Source organism: Camelina sativa, chromosome 4, assembly GCF_030686135.1.
Source record: "Camelina sativa cultivar CO46 ecotype springtype chromosome 4, ASM3068613v1".
Taxonomy (NCBI): Eukaryota; Viridiplantae; Streptophyta; class Magnoliopsida; order Brassicales; family Brassicaceae; genus Camelina; species Camelina sativa.
Window position 1 is genome coordinate 15,519,151 of NC_141883.1, and position 16,054 is coordinate 15,535,204.

At 38.3% G+C, this 16,054-nt stretch overlaps 2 protein-coding genes across 5 annotated transcripts; both read left to right on the top strand.

Annotated features, from left to right (window-relative positions):
* Nucleotides 1-801: 801 nt before the first annotated feature.
* Nucleotides 802-1,513, top strand: LOC147945773 (E3 ubiquitin-protein ligase RSL1-like). The gene is made up of 3 exons (XM_087509359.1): nucleotides 802-943; nucleotides 1,045-1,217; nucleotides 1,337-1,513. Exons 1-3 carry the CDS (start codon nucleotides 802-804, stop codon nucleotides 1,511-1,513), a joined length of 492 nt encoding a protein of 163 aa, XP_087365485.1.
* A 664-nt stretch (nucleotides 1,514-2,177) lies between these two features.
* LOC104780246 (putative peptide/nitrate transporter At3g43790) lies at nucleotides 2,178-11,356 on the top strand. Of its 4 annotated transcripts, none has more exons than XR_015596738.1 (17): nucleotides 2,178-2,511; nucleotides 2,648-2,688; nucleotides 2,785-2,844; nucleotides 2,947-3,049; nucleotides 3,147-3,249; nucleotides 3,378-3,431; nucleotides 3,526-3,588; nucleotides 3,686-3,735; nucleotides 3,818-3,893; nucleotides 4,093-4,290; nucleotides 4,478-4,565; nucleotides 4,821-10,155; nucleotides 10,253-10,360; nucleotides 10,457-10,501; nucleotides 10,629-10,717; nucleotides 10,893-10,936; nucleotides 11,073-11,356. XR_015596738.1 is itself a non-coding variant. In XM_087510188.1 (17 exons), exons 4-17 carry the CDS (start codon nucleotides 2,958-2,960, stop codon nucleotides 11,159-11,161), a joined length of 1,209 nt encoding a protein of 402 aa, XP_087366314.1. In that variant the 5' UTR covers nucleotides 2,203-2,511; nucleotides 2,648-2,688; nucleotides 2,785-2,844; nucleotides 2,947-2,957; the 3' UTR covers nucleotides 11,162-11,356. The 4 variants fall into 4 exon arrangements, 3 of the variants coding, with proteins under 3 accessions (XP_087366314.1, XP_087366315.1, XP_087366316.1); XM_087510188.1 differs by having other exon boundaries at nucleotides 2,203-2,511; nucleotides 4,478-4,574; nucleotides 4,806-4,906; XM_087510189.1 differs by having other exon boundaries at nucleotides 2,203-2,511; nucleotides 4,821-4,906.
* Nucleotides 11,357-16,054: the final 4,698 nt, after the last annotated feature.

Here is a 16,054-nt window from a genome sequence, read left to right on the forward strand (position 1 = left end):
CTCGGTTTAACCAATTTAATCCAGAATCAACAACATACACATATCTTATAAAAGATTTAAACCAGAATCAACAACGTATCTTCTTTAGTTTGGTATTCGACTGAAAACAAGTAAACAAAACGTAACAATCAACTACACTTTAATCATATGATAAAGGATCTTGTGATATTAGAGTACATGATTAACCATATAATCTGAGAATTTTATAACAATGATATTCTTAATGAAACAAAACTCAGATTGGGATGTCAACAAAGTTAATTAATGTCTCGATAGAGGGATGAAGATGTGGACAGAGTGTTATCAATCAAGATATGTCCTATTCCTATGGCAAGCATGGATATATTAGGAGCAAAAAATCAAACAATCAGTGATTAAGAAGAGCACATATTTAAAGCTCCTAAATTACTAAAAGAAGCAAACAAACAAAAAAGAATATTGAAATCTTTCATATGAATATTCTTTTTTTTTTGTTTCTTTTAGTAATTTAGGAGCTTTAAATATCTTGCATATGGACATTGTATAAGTTTTCGATCCCCCTTTACAATGTCCCCTTCTACCTACTTATACTAGGACGGGTTAATTAATGCCCGAAATCAATCTACTCCCCCAATCACGCATTTCATTTATGGTGGTCAGTCTTTAGAATCTTTGGCTACATCCCGAGCTCCGAAGTGACTTGATTCTCTTGTTACCTCGCCCCTGCTTCTTCTTAGTGGACCTCATCTGGTTTTAACTGGTCGGACTCACTATTCATCCCGACCCACATCATCCAGCTCGGGGCCAGGCACGTGGATCGAGATGAATAATCGTGGTACCAACAATAAGCTAACTCTTACATGTTGTACGAGTCTTTTGACTCCTAGACTACAAGAGATGTGGGAACAAATGATTGAAGAGGAATCAATTCCTGTGTTAGACAGAGTTTATTGCCCAACCCTAGGTGCTCGAGTTTAATATCAAAAACCGAGATTTCTAAATCTACCAAAGAAGGTTGGAGTTGCTGTGTCAAATGTGCTATACCCTTTTGTATCAATTGCAAAGTTCCGTGGCACAATAAGTTGTCATGCAACGATTACAAGAGATTGGGTCCAAGTCCTACAACGAATGATTTCAAACTTAAAGTTCTAGCAAATCAGAACATGTGGCATCAATGTGAAAAGTGCAAACACATGATCGAACGTTCAGAAGGATGCATGCATGCATGTAACTTGCAGGTTTCACGTACCACATGTACCACCATATCTTAATCACATTAATATCTAATCATTTCAAAATTTATTTATGTTTTCGTCAAATTAACAATGTAATAATGTTCATATATATGATTTGATAGATGTGGATACTTGTTTTGCTACACATGTGGATCGGAGCTGAATGGGAGGAAAAAGGTTGCGCTCATAAAGAAGAGTTTGATGCGGAACTCCATTGCATTGTTGGTGGAGTATGTGTTAGTGTCCTCGTTCTGCTTCTAGTTGCCGGTAATGTGGGAGCCAAATCCCTCACCCGATGACCTTAGTGGTCAAGAACAAGTGTTTAGAGAAAATATGTGTATTATTAAGTTTTTGTCTTGAAAATCAAATATCCTTGTAAGGTTACTACAGTGATAAGTATTTTATACTACAAAATACAACTAATTCTAGATTAATACAATTCTTCTTCATAAATGGGCATACGTTTTGATCCTAACTAGTATTCATGTCATAACGCTCGATCTTGGTTTGACCGGATATCCTTTAAATATGTAAATCTCTCATTTACTCCAATCACCTCGACAAACATGCTTGGCTCGAAAACTCGAACTCCTTCAAGTTCCTGAACAGACTAGCCCCAAGCAGATCTTTCTCTCTTCCTGACCTCTTAGAATTCTCTTGACATGTCGTATAGTGGCCCCCACGACATTCGGTCTAATGTTGACCCGAACCCGGAGGAGGGGTTCTTGGTCCCAACAGGTAGAATTGTTTATCTCATTGTGCATTATGTATATTGATAAAACAATCGGTTTTGTAGATCGTTCATGTTGCTGATAAAATGACAACTTATTAATGTGATTGGTATTCAACCATCACTGTGATAGGGATATACCATTAGTATGGTAACTAATTACAAAAAAAGTATAATGAAGTTAAAAATAAAAATTGTTTCTTTTCATAGCTTCTTGTAACCCATGATGATTCAGTACCACTTGGATTTAAAATTATTGTTGTCAAGAGCAACACCAACACCTTACACCCACCCACTGAGATATTTTAATTTCTTTAAGAATCATTTCAGCTTTTTTGGCGCCTTTTAGGAGGAATAAACTTTTCTTATCCTAATAATGAATAAAACAAGTTCGTGTACCTACGCTTCTCCGAGTGGTTCCGATCATGGCCTATGATGAGTCTCGAACCATCCTCCTGGAGAAGAACGAAGATTGCCCTGGCTGTATCATTGATCGAACTAAGCAACACCAGCAAGGCGTCCCTTACTTGCACCTCTCCTTCATCTGGCTCGTCTCACTCTGCACTGGTTTTTTTTTTTAACTTTGTTTTCTCAACCTCTCTTAGTAATTTCTACAAACACTTGGCGTGCAAGTGATTCATATTCGAATTAACTAGGCTATATGTGATACTCATGTTTCGAACCTTTTTGGTGATTAATTCAGCTCTCCCAATCTCTTCTCTGTTTCCATATCTTTATTTCATGGTAAGTTTATTATTTATTAGTTACACCTTAATATTGTTTTTGATAGCTTTAAAACTCTCCATTGATTAGCTTGGTTTTGTAATGTGGTGGTGGCAGATCAAAGACTTTGGTATTGCAAAACAAGAAGAAGATATTGGTTTCTATGCTGGTTTGTTGGTAATTTTATTTCTTTTTGCTTTGTCTTAGGCTATTTGTTATTTATTGCTTGCACCAATCTTGGAAGATTTCTTAAGTGTTTCTTGATAACTTTGTAATTAGGATCATCATTCATGATTGGAAGAGCTTTGACATCTATTGTCTGGGGGAAATTAGCTGATCGATATGGTCGCAAACCTATTATTCTCATTGGAACTTTCTCAGTGTTAGCTTTTTTTTTATTCATCAGAGTAAAGATTATTATTCAATTTTTTTTCTTTGTCTTGCAGATTTTTTTATAAGCTGCCTGACTCTCTTTTCAGGATCATATTCAATACCCTCTTTGGTCTAAGCACAAGTGTCTGGCTTGCTATTTCCTTTAGATTTCTTCTTGGCTGCTTCAATTGTCTACTTGGAGTTATAAGGGTACGTCTTAAGTACTCAGAATACAGTAGCTTCTCACCCTGATATAAAAAATGAAAAGGATCGTGTAAAGTGTTATAAGGGTAGCATTTCCTGAAAGGTGTTTCCTTTGTTCTTTTGCCATGTTTCAGGCATATGCTTCAGAAGTCGTCAGTGAAGAGTACAACGCTCTTAGTCTTTCTGTTGTAAGGCTTTTATCTACTTCGAAACGTCGTTATTGCCGCCAATGTTTACTTTTATCTAGAGGATAAATACTTCTGTTCCGTTTCACTTTCTCAGGTAAGTACATCGAGAGGTATAGGATTGATACTAGGTCCTGCTATTGGAGGTTATCTTGCTCAGGTACACTTGACTCTAGAATCTGTTCAGTTAACTTTTCGGAATTTGACTTTCCTGTCCTGCTTAGCTGACTTGGTTTCTGTTTTCATGTTTTTTTTAGCCTGCAGAGAAGTACCCAACTATATTTTCCCAGAGTTCAGTTTTTGGAAGGTATTTTTTCTCCATCCAGTCCATTTTTCAAATGCTAGCAAAGTTAGTTAACTCATTAGGTGCTTGGTGTTGTGCTTTACAGGTTGCCATATTTTCTACCGAGCTTAGTTATATCAGTCTATGCTACTGGGGTTTTCATCGCTTGCTGGTGGCTTCCTGTGAGTATGATAAATAGATATGATAGTGTATACTTGTTATGAACTGTTCAAGGACCTTCAAAAACAAAATTTGTTATATGGTATTGATCATAAAATGAGTTCTTATGAAGTTCCGGAGCTATAGTGTGTTGTATGACTTGACCATGTTATGATTTATATCAACCTAAGACTGGAAATGTTAACTCATAACTATATACAGGAAACACTACATACGCGTTGCAGAATTGCACAGGGGAGACTTAATCCAACTGAGCTAAACGATGACGAAAGCAGAGGAGGAGGAGGACTTGATGACCAGAACATAATTAGTAAGCCAAGTCTTCTGAGGAATCTTCCATTGATGGCTATCATCATCGTGTATTGTGTTTTTTCCCTCCAAGAGATAGCTTACTCAGAGGTGAGTTACTAATTACCTAAACTCATGCGAGTTTACTAGGACATAATTAGTTTTAGAGGTTCCTCACTTTCATATCTTCCTAGCTGCTTTAAGATATTGATAGCTCACTTTCAAATCAGTAAAGTTTTTAAGTATTGCAGAAGAAGTTTTGTTTATGAATTTACTCTTTTATTGGTACCTTTGCAAGATATTCTCACTCTGGGCCGTCAGTGACAGAAGCTATGGAGGATTGAGCTTCTCATCCCAAGATGTAGGCCAAGTTTTAGCTATATCAGGTGCATGTTGTATTTACCTTATATGGATGGTCTGGTGGGTTGGTCCAGAAAATTGTGATTAGTTTATTTGGAATTTTTCCAAAAATATTCTCCTTATCACATTATCTATAAAACCTTTTCAGGATCTCGCTTTTTTCATTCATGGTTGGTATTGTTTTCGTATATATAGTTCGTCAACTCTGTTTCTTGAGTTTGTTCTTGTCTATCTATATCCACCTTGGATGTTCCTCATAAATTGAGTTACCATATTTTCAGGACTTGGGCTTCTGGTGTTCCAACTTTTGGTATACCCACCGTTAGCTAAGGCCCTCAGACTCCTTGTGATTATACGTCTTTCTGCGGTAAATCTGGGGTTGAAGTTTCTCGATTTTTGAACGATGCTCTTTCGTTTCTTTTTTTTTTTTTTTTGAATTTAATGTTAAATTATATTCAAAGAAAAATAGTTTTGTTACAACAAGTGCAGCTAGCGTTTGAATAGTTGAGCTGAAAGAGAATACATAATTAAAGAGAAGACAAGATCAAAATCTAGTTTGAACCAAGCCTGAAAGCCACTTTCAAATCTCCGATCTCCCGTTCGCTGAATGGACAGAATCTGATCCCTCACCTGGCGATCAATCCATTTGATCAGTTGTCCTGAGATGTTAGCAGGTTGGCCATGCCATCGTCCATTGCGTTCTCTCCAGATGGTATACACCGTAAGTTGAAAAGTATAATGTGTTAAGAAGCTTCCCAGTCGATCAAGGCGCGTGTCTGATAAAAAGGTCAAAAGTTGATGCCAGTAGCCCCCTGTGCAGTCGCCTCCCACACTGCAGAAGAGAAAACGCAGGCGAAAAACATATGAGATCTAGTTTCGAAACTGTGCTGGCAGAAAACACAGGTCCCAGTAGCCCCAATGTTCCACCTTAGCATACGATTCCCTGTAGCCAGTTTGTCATGAGCCGCTAACCATGTGCAGAAAGTATACTTGGGAGTGGCATGAGTGAACCACACCGCTCGGTGCCATGAAACCTCAGGGGAGGTGGACCGAATATGATTCCAAGTGTCCGCCGTAGAGAAATCCGCATTGTATATGTCGTTCTTCCCTCTCCACAACACGAGATCAGGCTGTTCTGTTCTCTGTTGAAACTGCGAACGTAGTGTATCCACTATCGAGAGGAGATGTGGAAGACGAGGTGTCCGTCGTCTCCTAGTCGACCAGGATTTTGCCACTGGCATTGATCGACTTATCCCCAGATCAATAACCCCTCGAGACCCTGTCACATCCACCAACCTGCCCATAGCGGACCAGTTATCGAACCAAAAAGAGGTCTGCAAACCATTTCCCACCTCCACCTTACAGAACTGTTGGGCGACCGCTCTGTATTTTAAGATCTTCCGCCAAATCCAAGAGCCTGTACCCGTGTTCTCCTGAACCACCCACAACGACCGTCCCCTCAGCAAATAACGTTCAACCCATTGAACCCAAAGAGATCAACCATGAGAGAGTATTCGCTAGACCAACTTTAGGCAACACACATCATTTGCCTCTCGCAAGCTACGAAGACCAAGCCCTCCCTCCCAGCATGGCTTACAGACTGCGTCCCACTGCAGTTTGGCCTTTTTTGGATTCTGATCAGAACCCGACCACAAGAAAGCAGAGCAAAGCTTCTCCACTTCACAAATACATGCTCGGGGAAGTCGAAAAGCACCAATCCAGAAGTTGCAGATGCTCCATAGAACAGAGCTGACGAGGTTGTAACGGCCTGCAAAAGAAAGGTAGCGTGATGTCCAAGAACCGATACGCTTTTTGATCTGCTCAAGCAAAGGAGCATAGTCAGCAGAAGTAAGACATTTAGTCACCAACGGCAAGCCTAAATATCAGACAGGAAGCTCCCCAACCACAAAATCAAACTGATACGATATCTGTTGACGTGTTTGATCCGCAACACCAGCAAGATATACCGTTAATTTCTCCACGCTTATTTTGAGACCTGATAGCTTGGCAAACTTATCAAAAACTGAGACAATGCCCTCAATAGAATGTGGTTTACCATCAGTAAGGACCATCAAATCATCAGCAAAACTTAGATGGGTCAAATTGAGAGCTTTACACCGCGGATGATAACCAAACTGATATGTGCCAGCAGCGTTGTCAAGAAGTTTAGACAGGACGTCCATGCAGATGACGAACAAATAGGGGGACAGAGAACAGCCTTGCCGCAACCCCCTAGAACTATGAAAATATCCCGCAAGCTCTCCATTAACTTGGACAGAGAAAGAAGCAATGGTAACACATAATTCGATCCAATATATAAACTCTGCTGGTAGTTGCAATGCCGAGAGGACATTCAAGAGGAAGGGCCATTGAACCGAATCAAAAGCTTTCGATATATCAATCTTAATCGCACAACGCTCCGAGATTTCCTCCTTGTGATAGTTCTTGACCAACTCAGTAGCAAGCAACACGTTTTCAATCAGCAACCAATCCTTTACAAAGGTCGATTGATTCCCGAATATGAAACTAGGCAACACCACCTTCAACCTATTAGCAAGAATTTTTGAAATGACCTTATATAACACATTGCAACAAGAAATTGGTCGATAATCCTTCATCTCCATAGCATCCAACTTCTTCGGGATAAGCACTAGGATAGTAGAGTTTATCCCTTTAGGCAAAAAACCTTTGACAAAGAAAGATTGGACTGCAAGAATAAACTCTTGGCCAAGAATATCCCATGTCGCCTTATAGAACTCAGAAGTAAAGCCATCCGGGCCAGGAGATTTGTCATTTGGCATAGCAAAAAGAACATTCCTGATCTCCTCTGCAGTAACAGGCGCTATAAGTTGAGTTTGATCCACTGATGAGCATCGAAACGGCAACAAATCCTGGAGCATTGCAACTTTAACCCCTTCAAAATCAGTTGGTGAGAATTGTAAAAACTCCTTAAAATATCTCTCAGCCTCCAGCTCAATATCCTCACCCTTAGCAACAGTACCATTGGGGCAGGTAACCTCATTGATAGTATTTACCGCTTTCCTAGTAGCAGCAGCCCTATGAAAAGCTTTGTTATTCTTATCTCCAACCTGCAGCCAATGCAGTTTCGACCTCTGCTTGAGAAATCGTTCCTCTAAAGAGGCAACATGGTCCCAACGAAGAAAAGCTTCATTCTCCTCCTCCATAGATAACACAGTAGGATTAGAAAGGTTCTGCGTTTGCTTTGCACATAGCTCCTCAAAAGCGACTTGAGTTCTTTTCTCCAAATTACTGATTCGATCCTTTGCCAGCCGACGAACCAATGGCTTCAAACCCTTCAATTTTTTATGGAATCGAAACAGAGTCGACGTAGATAAAAACAGAGAGGGTGTTGTCTTCCAGTAAGTGTCAACCATAGGCTTAAAATCATCCAAAGTAGTAAGAACATTGACAAACTTGAACGGGCGACACTTTCTAACCGGCTCTGCACTCTGCAAAAGCAACCGACAACGCAAATGGTCTGAGCAACCCCCTGCCTCAAACACCGAATAAGCTCGCGGGAACCGCTGGAGCCAAACATCATTTACCAACACTCGGTCTAGTTTCTTCAAAATTGGATCATGATCCTGTTTGTTCCACCAAGTGAACAGCGGACCATTGGCTGCAATATCAGTAAGCGAACAATATCCCACAGCAGACTGGAAGTCCCGCATGCCACGAGTAACCATTGGATGATCCTCCACCCGCGAATGTTCAGATATATCTAAGGTCTCATTGAAATCCCCCATAAGCACCCAAAGTTTGGTGCATATAATTGGTGAATCCGCATGATCCTTCAACTCTTGCCACAAAACCTTACGCTGCTCCACAATATTCAGAGCATATACAAACAAACAGAAGAACTCGTCCGGTTGATCCTCCAACTTGACCGAAACAGTGATCAGCTGTTCACTTTTGTAAAAAGGAGTTACACGCACATTATTTTTCCATACAACCCACATACGACCTCGACTATTAAACTCATAATTTTCCAATATCGACCAATCCCTAAACACCTTCCCACCAATACGTTGAGCATTTTCTCTTGCACTCGAGTCTCTAACAAACAGCCAAACTGGAAATCAGTTTCCCTTAACCACTTCTGTATCACGGAATGTTTTGATATTTTGTTGAAGCCCCGAACATTCCAGAAGAACCCTGACATTTAAATTTTTTTATGGGAAGGCTTCCTACTCTGATCCCTAGAGTAGACTCTAGAGGATTGACTAGAAGCAACTGATACCGCTTTATGCGCTGATTTAGAGTCCCGAGGTAGAGACGGACGAAGCGTAGCCACCGGCTTCTCCCCGCGATCCTTACCCCCCATCCCAGTAGGAGCCAAAGCCCCCGTAGGAGGAACAAGAACAGGCACCGGGAGCGAGACCTGCTTCTCCAGCACTGTCTCCTCCACCACCTCCTCTTCCACTCCAAGAACCGAATAAGTGTTTGACAGGATGGTATCCTCATTAGGCTTGATCCCTTCCTGCACCTTCCCCGGACTACGCCCATGTTTTGATGGAGTGATCCATACCTGATCAGAACCCTCTTTCGCCGAAGACACCATAACATTGTCAGTAATAACCGGTGGAGGTGGTTTAGTGATTACTTCAGTAACACTAGAACCATCCCCAACAGTCGGACTATTCCCCGAAGGAACAGCAGGTGATATAGTAGATGGTGAAACAACCACCTCACTAACATCTGCTATAGCAGAGCTAGTCATTGAGAGACACTTAGTAGTTAAGTGTCCCCATTTCTGACAACCACTGCAACGCGGTGGCAACCATGGATAGCCATATTGAATGACCGTTTCAACCTCCCCTTCTTCTTCCCCTCCATAAACATACTCTCGTGGAAGCACTTTCGTTAAGTCAGCTTCAACCAACATCTTCGCTTCAGTAAAACTAACACAATCTTCCGTGTTTTGATGAAACCGAATTGGTTTACCCACCACACTAAACAGATACTCTAAACCCTTATCGGTAAACATTGAGGGAGGAATATTTCTCAAACTAACCCACAAAGGAATAGACTTCATCGCCGGTTGCGAGTCCACTTCGAACGACGACCACTTGGAAATAATCATAGGGATATCCATGATATTCCACATGCTTCTATTCAAAACCCTAGTTCTCATACTGTCATTACGGATCCGGAACTTCACCGTGGACTCATTAACAGCAAAAACATCAATCAACGTTGACTTATCACCCAAACGCCATATCTTGTTGATTATCATGTGGATCTTGCCCACATGTGGAGCTTTTTGATTTAAAAATTGTCCAATGAGGAAATCCTCCCACAAAGGTTTAGCGCCCACAAACACCTCCTTTGGCACTAGCACATTCTCCTTCCCTTCAACCTCTATGACTTCAAAGCTCTGTTTAGTAAAAACATGCCACCGTTAGAAACGTACGGTGCAACCGCTGATTCCCACCCCCCTTCACAGGAGACGAGGCATGAACGTCTTTCTCCACAACATCCTCCACATCCACACCGGTTTCTTGCGAAACCCCCAGACCCGGAGAATCCCCCGGCGGCTCCATACGAACAGAGAAAACGAGAAAAATCCTAGTCGCCCAAAAAATCGCCCTCAAAGTTAATTATGGAAACTCAATTCTTTGTTGTCGTTTTAAGCAGTCTCTTTGGTTTCTTATACTGAGTCTTGTTCATTTATTTACATTTTGTTGTTCAGGTATTGTTGATACCGCTGCTTTCTTGTTACCCCTATATAGCTTTGCTTTCTGGGGTGGCCCTTCATATGGTGATAAATTGTGCATCCATCATAAAAAACGCTTTATCTGTGAGTTTTTGTTATAACTCTGAAGCTTTTCTGCGTAATATCTCCTGATTTAACAGTAAGCAAGATTTGAAATACGTTTTCATGATTTGTGCGCAGATCTCTCTTGTCACAGGATTGTTTATCATGCTGAACAAGGCTGTGGTATGGTTCTTTGGGCTGGTGTATTGGCACTCTCTTTGCTTTACATTTATAGTTATCGCTATTTATTTACATGGGTAACTTCCTCTGCCCGGGCTCATACTCACTTTTCTTTAATTTGACACCTCAGCCTCAGAATCAGAGAGGTGCTGCTAATGGCATTTCTATGACCGCAATGTCTGTTTTTAAATCATTTGGTCCTGCTGGTGGAGGTGCCTTGTAAGTATTTCCTCGGACTCATACACCAAGTAATATCTTGGAAACATCTATATTTTGGAAAAATGCACTCACATTCTTGCAAATGCAAGATATATACAAGCATCACCTTTGTTCGTCATAGACTGTTCTTGGCTGTTGCTAATTCACCTTTCTCCGTGTTCTGTTCACTCTGCAGATTCTCATGGGCACAAAAGAGACAAGACGCGACTTTCCTTCCAGGTAAAATTTGAGCACCCATCCCAGTCCATGTCAACTAAATATTATACCCGTGCCTAAAAGAACCGTAAACCATCATTGAGTATTTCATCCGAAAGACATGATTTTAATTACATTTTTTTGAACACTACACACACAGGTGATGAGATGGTGTTCTTGGTGTTGAACTTGGTACAGCTCGTAGGATTAATTCTAACGTTCATACCTTACATATCTCAAATCCACTAAGATATTCGTTACTCTTCACCCTTATAGCGAGGAATAAATGGGAAAACTCATACAAACTATTGTGCTTCTCTATGATTCGACACCAAAAGAATGACTAATAATGTAACTAATTTTCGTAGTATTCATTACCAATTATATGATTACGAATACTGGTCTTGGCAAAAACTTGTCCAAATTCAAGTAGTCCTTTATCCACATCATTTTTTCCCGATCATTTGGCCATTACGTCTTCTCTCTTGAGTCTTAGTCTCCTATGGATACTATCTGAGATTGGTTCTCTTTGTCTGCATAGTTTGCCCTAGAACATGAACATCAATAACTGCGACTTATACTAATGTCCTTCTAAGACAAAAAGCTCAATACCTTTCAAACTGAATTTTGATTCTTGTTCTAATAAAAGACTAGTCAAAACACAGAAACGTAAAAGGTTGGTGACATTGCCATAATAGTTGTAAACAGTAAATTACATACTTTAAACTTAATAATCAACTAAAAGTTTAAGAGTAATGAAACTTAGTAGTACTATGTAGTACGTAGTTACATAGCAAATATTTATATATTTTTTTTTGTGCAAACCACTAATTAATTTATTACTAGGTAATGCACGAACGAATGTTAGTCTATTTAGTTTTATAAATAGTCTAATTTATAGTAAAAATAATATCTTCTTTTTCTTTTTTCACTACATTTGAGTAGTACATCGTAGTTGTATATGATTTAATAATATACTAGGTTTTGAACCACACATAGCGTTAGCTTATTTGATATATTTTGGTGAAAATTATATATAGTTGATGTCGATAGTTATTTCATGTACTCAATTTTTTTACATTCATTTTAAGTTCTGAAATTTTGATTTAAATTATAATAATTTAAATCGTATTACTTTATCTGAAATAACGTAGTTTTATTTAAAATTTTGCTTTAATAGTAATTTAAATTTTCTTATAAGGTAAGATGATTGATTATAGTTATTTCAGATATAAATTTGTCTTCATACACAATTCACCAAAATATATCAAATAAACTCATGCTACATGTGGGTTCAAAACCTTGACCCATGAGATTGTTAATAATCAAACCGGTGTGTTTCTCCATAGGTTCCAATGGCTTGAAGATGAAGATATTGGGTCTATTCCTTTTAATACTATTAAGTCAAAAAATTATAAAGAACTTAAAATTTAACCTTTTTAAAATTTGGTCTTAATAGTAATTTAAAGTTTTTAGTACTAGTGAGGCAAAGTTTTCAAATAAATTATATACGATTGATGACATTTATTTCAAATAAATTATATACGATTAAAGTTTCCAAAATTTAACCTCTTCTGGTATTAACCTCTAATTTTGATTTCCTAAGTAATGTCTTGATGTTAACATTATATATTATACAATAAGGATTGACTATGTGGTACACAACTTATAATATTTTGTAGATTTATATAAATAATTGTAAAATAATTGATATTTGTTGTTTTTAATAGAATATGAAAGTTTTATATATATTTTATTGTATTTCCAAATATTTACAGTATTATTATATAAATAGGTGTTGACTTTGAAAGAATTATAAGTATGTATATTTTATTAAGAATAAACTGAATAAATAATTTTATTAAATTTTAATATATATTATTAAATTTCAATTTTAAATAATTTTGGTTTGAAGTTATAATTTTAGATTAAATAATTAGAATCTCTATAAATATTAAGATATTTATTAATTACCATATTTATTGGTAATCATAGAAACTAGAAATATTAGGATAAATGAACATATATAAAAAAAAACTATTATAATTAATGAGAATCCGAATCATTAAATCAGATTATATATTTCAATTTTGATCCGGCCCATATAGATGAAACAAAAAATTCAAAAATATTAAGATAGATGTTATATAATGTTTAATATTACTCAGAGTATATTGTTATATAATGTTTAATTTAAGATATTAACATTATATTTTAAGATGTAGTTTACGTATTTTTTTTCAATAGTGAAAAATGTTATATTGTCGGAATATTTAATTTTATATTGATAACATTTTATTTTTATGGACTATTATAGTACCTGTTATCTTAATAACATTATAGCCTATATAGAATGAGAACTTTGGAATAATTATTGGAATATCATTCATGTTCCAAACCCTCGGTGTACCATTCATTAAAATGTTATAAATATTCTTGATTTCTTAAACACAATCCGCCCTCTTTTAATACATGATCAAGTTTTAGAACTAATACTTTCATGCTTATGACTAGCAATATAATGAGTCTAGTTTGGTTAGATTGTTCATTGGTACGTACATAGTCGCATTATGAAACCCAGTGACAATTATATGATAGTGTCATGTATACTCACTCATCCACGAACGCGAGTCTACCTCGTTACAGCCATTGATCATCCGGACGGTTGCTAGCTTATTAATTATTTTTTTAATAAAATGATTTATTCGAAAAAAGTAAAACGTTTTTACGTCAAGCTAGCTTATTAATTATCATTATTCATCCATCTATGTTTGTAGTGTTTTATAAATTGTCAAAAACTTTATTGGGTGTAAAAGGTTTTCTTATTTCTCATGTGTAGGCAATGTCTTATATACGAGTACAATCTTTAACCTAATACCAAAATATGGAAATAATCCAAATATACAACATTTATATGTTAATTACACATATGAACTCTGTCTCATAATACCCTCCCCCGCAAGCTGGAGTATGGAGATCACGAATATCCAGTTTGAGGAAAAACTCATCGAACTCCTTGCGACCAAGAGACTTGGTAAGAATATCAGCTAACTGAACTTTAGTCGAAACATGCTGAGGAGCAATAACACCTTTAACAATCTCACCCCTAATAAAATGACAGTCCGACTCAATATGTTTCATCCTTTCATGAAAAACAGGATTCTTACTCAGGTGAATAGCAGCCTCATTATCGCAATGGAGTGGCACCGGAGCAGAACAATCAACACCCATGAAGAAAAGAACCTCCCGCAACCACAAAATCTCACACACAGTCTCCGACATGACACAGTACCCTGCTTCTTGCGACCAAGAGACTTGGTAAGAATATCAGCTAACTGAACCTTAGTCGAAACATGCTGAGGAGCAATAACACATTTAACAATCTCACCCCTAATAAAATGACAGTCCGACTCAATATGTTTCATCCTTTCATGAAAAACAGGATTCTTACTCAGGTGAATAGCAGCCTCATTATCGCAATGGAGTGGCACCGGAGCAGAACAATCAACACCCATGGAGAAAAGAACCTCCCGCAACCACAAAATCTCACACACAGTCTCCTACATGGCACGATACTCTCCTTCAGCCGAAGAACGAGAGACAACGTCCTGTTTTCGTGTCTTCCAAGAAATCGGAGATCCTCCCAATTGAATAAACCAGGCAGTTAGTGAACGCCGTTGCAACGGACAACTGTTATAATCAGCTCTAAGTAAAATAGCCTGACCCGGATTACCCTTGAGGTAACAAACAACACGACAAGCGGCCTGCCAATGTTCCACCTTCAGAGCATTCATGAACTGGGAAAAAATATGGATTGCATAGGAGAGATCCGGTCGAGTCACAGCAAGATAAATGAGACGACCAACTAAACGTCGATAGCGAAAAGGATCAGGCAACAACTCACCATCGACTGTAGCCAAATGATGATTTTGTTCTATCGGATGAGAAACCGGTTTGGCGCCAAGTAAACCCGTGTCGGAAATAATATCAAGCGTGTACTTGCGTTGAGAGAGATACATACCTGTCGAATTTCGAGCAACTTCAATACCCAAAAAATACTTAGAGATACCAAGATCCTTCATATGAAAACAAGAACTTAAGTATTCTTTAAAATCAGTGATGACCATAGATGAACTCCCGGTAACAATAAGATCATCAACATAGACAAGGACATGAATGCAACGATCATCGGCAGCAAATGTGAACAAAGAGTAGTCCTTTAAACTCTGAGTAAAACCATAGTCCTTAAGAGCAGTAGAAAGCTTCGCAAACCAACAACGAGGCGCCTGTTTTAGACCGTAAAGAGACTTGTGTAGACGACAGACTTGGGTTTTATCAGCAGTACGGAAACCCGGAGGAGGACGAATGAACACCTCTTCTTCCAAATCACCATGAAAAAAGCATTATGGACATCCATTTGATGCACTTCCCAATCTCGAGAAACCGCAACCTCCAAAAATGACCGCACCATCGTTATCTTACAAACAGGTGCAAAAGTCTCCTTATAATCCAGACCCTCAGTCTGATTATTACCGAGAACAACAAGACGAGCCTTGTAACGCTCAAGCGTTACATCAGATCGGTACTTCAAAGTAAACACCCATTTGCAACTAAGAGCTTTCTTCCCTGGAGGCAAAGTTTCAACCGTCCAAGTACCTTGGTCTTCAAGAGCTATGATTTCTACACGAACTGCTTCACGCCAATTTTCATCGTCGAAAGCCTCAACATATGTGCGAGGAACAACACCAGCAGTTATCGCAGCGAGAAACGCACGATGATGGGCCGAGAACTGAGAACAATCAACATAAGAGTCAATCGGATACCAACTAGATTCAAATAAAACATCCTCATGCTCCAAATGAGTCGTGTTAGTCACATAACCATCAAGATGTTTAGATTTAAACTTTAGACGACATCCTTTTCCCATAGGAACAACATCATCATCATCATCAACAGAAGAGATAATACACTCATAAGTCTCAGCAGAGACATCGGGAGATACAGGTGATACACAGAGTTTTAAACCCTATTTTCCTACTGCAAGTGCACAGCAAAGAAGTAGTACTTAAGGGTCGAATCCCACGAAGACCAAGTTTTACTCTATGGTTCGATTGGTTCAATTTCATGCTAAGACAATTCAAA